General features: G+C 37.8%; 1 protein-coding gene across 1 annotated transcript in view; it reads right to left on the reverse strand.

Moving 5' to 3' along the window:
- cacna1ba (calcium channel, voltage-dependent, N type, alpha 1B subunit, a) overlaps positions 1 to 1,884 on the reverse strand; it is a 262,364-nt gene that overhangs the window by 121,825 nt on the left and 138,655 nt on the right. The window contains exon 28 of the mRNA XM_032515609.1: positions 1,770 to 1,781. Coding sequence (XP_032371500.1) covers positions 1,770 to 1,781 — 12 coding nt within the window. The remainder of the gene's footprint in view (positions 1 to 1,769; positions 1,782 to 1,884) is intronic.

The following is a 1,884-nucleotide window of genomic DNA, read 5'->3' on the forward strand; positions in this document are numbered from 1 at the left end:
TTTTTGTGAATGTACCCGAGTCAAACTTTCATTTAAAAACATAATTAATGGCCTTTTGAATGGGAGTGCTAGGGGCACTACTATACTGGCATAAAAATCATTATTTTTAAAACACTACAAACACTTAAAACACCGAAACTTTGCTCAAAGTATCACCAGCGGCTCTACACATGGACTAGAGCATTGAGAACATTGTGTACACAAACTCTTTTTGACTGGCAAACCGGAAAAACCAACAGCTAAAGTAAGTCGGCGAGACTTAAGCTTTAACTCTGAAACAATAGCACCCAGGACCAGCTTTCACACAGTGGGGAAATAGGCTACTACATAGTGGATGTGCCTGTTGAGAAGGGGGCTTTTTCCAATGTAACCTGTGAACCAACAAACTAATGTTAGTAAAATGATACGGAAACTCTTGACCTCGCAAGTAGCAAAAGGCTACTACTTTAGATAGTAAACAAGTTAAAATAATTTCATAATATCAATTTAATATTGAACATATTCTCTCCATATTATACAGGTTGTCCGTCATTGAAAAGTACCATTCATGTGTTTTACTGACAAAAAAGTATTCACAAATACTATTCAGCACAAGTGTGGAACCAAACCACATATGATAATTATCCCCATCTACAGTATGATGCTGAGCGGGCAGACAAAGAATAAGTAGGTTAGTGTAGAACATGCTTTTAAATGGTGATGATGTGACAGTATGGTCATATGTCAGTTATTAAAAACCAATTTTAGCTAACAGCATACATGTCATACAGTTTATCTAATGTTCATGCTAAAATCACAGAGAAGATCAATATTCCTTGAGACATACTCATGCCCACCAGCAGCACCTTGCTTGTAACATTAGCAAGGCTGTGGTGAATTAATGATAGAAAATGTGAAATTGATGGTATCATTACAGTCCAAGCAGAGCTGTGGCAAGGTAAAGTGCTAATGAAAACCCCTCCCATCAGAGGCTCGGGGGTAGATAAGGATGATGAACACGCAGGGGACATGCCCCTCTATAGGTTAGGAGAGCATGGAGGAAAGACGTTTAGCCAAGCAAGGACAGGAAGATCTTAGATGGACGACGGGATGGGAGTGTGTTCCAGACACAGTGCACACTGCAAAAAACACCCATCCTCACAAGCAATTTCTCTTCATATACTGAATGTCTTACAGTCTTTTAAAAGAAAAATACACCTTAACAGCAGATGGCGATGCATTGTGTAAGTTTGAGCTAACTTTGATGTGTTGCTCCTTCAACAATTACTTTTCTGCACTAATAATCAAAATCATGATAGTGAAAGAAATCCAGTGAAGTGAATTTCCACTGATAGTAGCCTTAGAACTGAATTCAATACAGTGTGTTGTGTTTTGAGAAAAACATGGCATAGTTGTCTACATTATTCTTTTCTTGTATTTCTTTACAAAATACAACGTATGTATGTGCAAAAATGTCATATGTGTGCTCTAAATGTCAAAAGGTTCTCTCAGAATTAAGGTGCAAATATGATTTCATACAGTAGACAGGGCAAGTTTAGAACTCAATAGTACTAACAAAACTATCTTCTACTAGAAATTAAATTGTATTCCTCATCCTTTGACCTGCCTTTAAAAAAAAAAAATGGATCCATTTCAAGAAGTAAGACCGAATATGCGAGGAAATTACTTGTTTTGGCAATGTAGGTGTATTCATGTATGTTTTCTCTCACATACATACACACATATAATGACACAAACAGGCTAGATGAGAGAGGTAGAGGAGGCATTACCCCATGAAGCTCCTTCAAATCGATCCCAGCACAGAAACAGGAAGAGGGTCATGTCAATAAACACACTACACAACAGCACTCCACACACACACACACACACACACACACACACACA

The sequence above is a fragment of the Etheostoma spectabile genome, chromosome 5, assembly GCF_008692095.1.
Source record: "Etheostoma spectabile isolate EspeVRDwgs_2016 chromosome 5, UIUC_Espe_1.0, whole genome shotgun sequence".
NCBI lineage: Eukaryota > Metazoa > Chordata > Actinopteri > Perciformes > Percidae > Etheostoma > Etheostoma spectabile.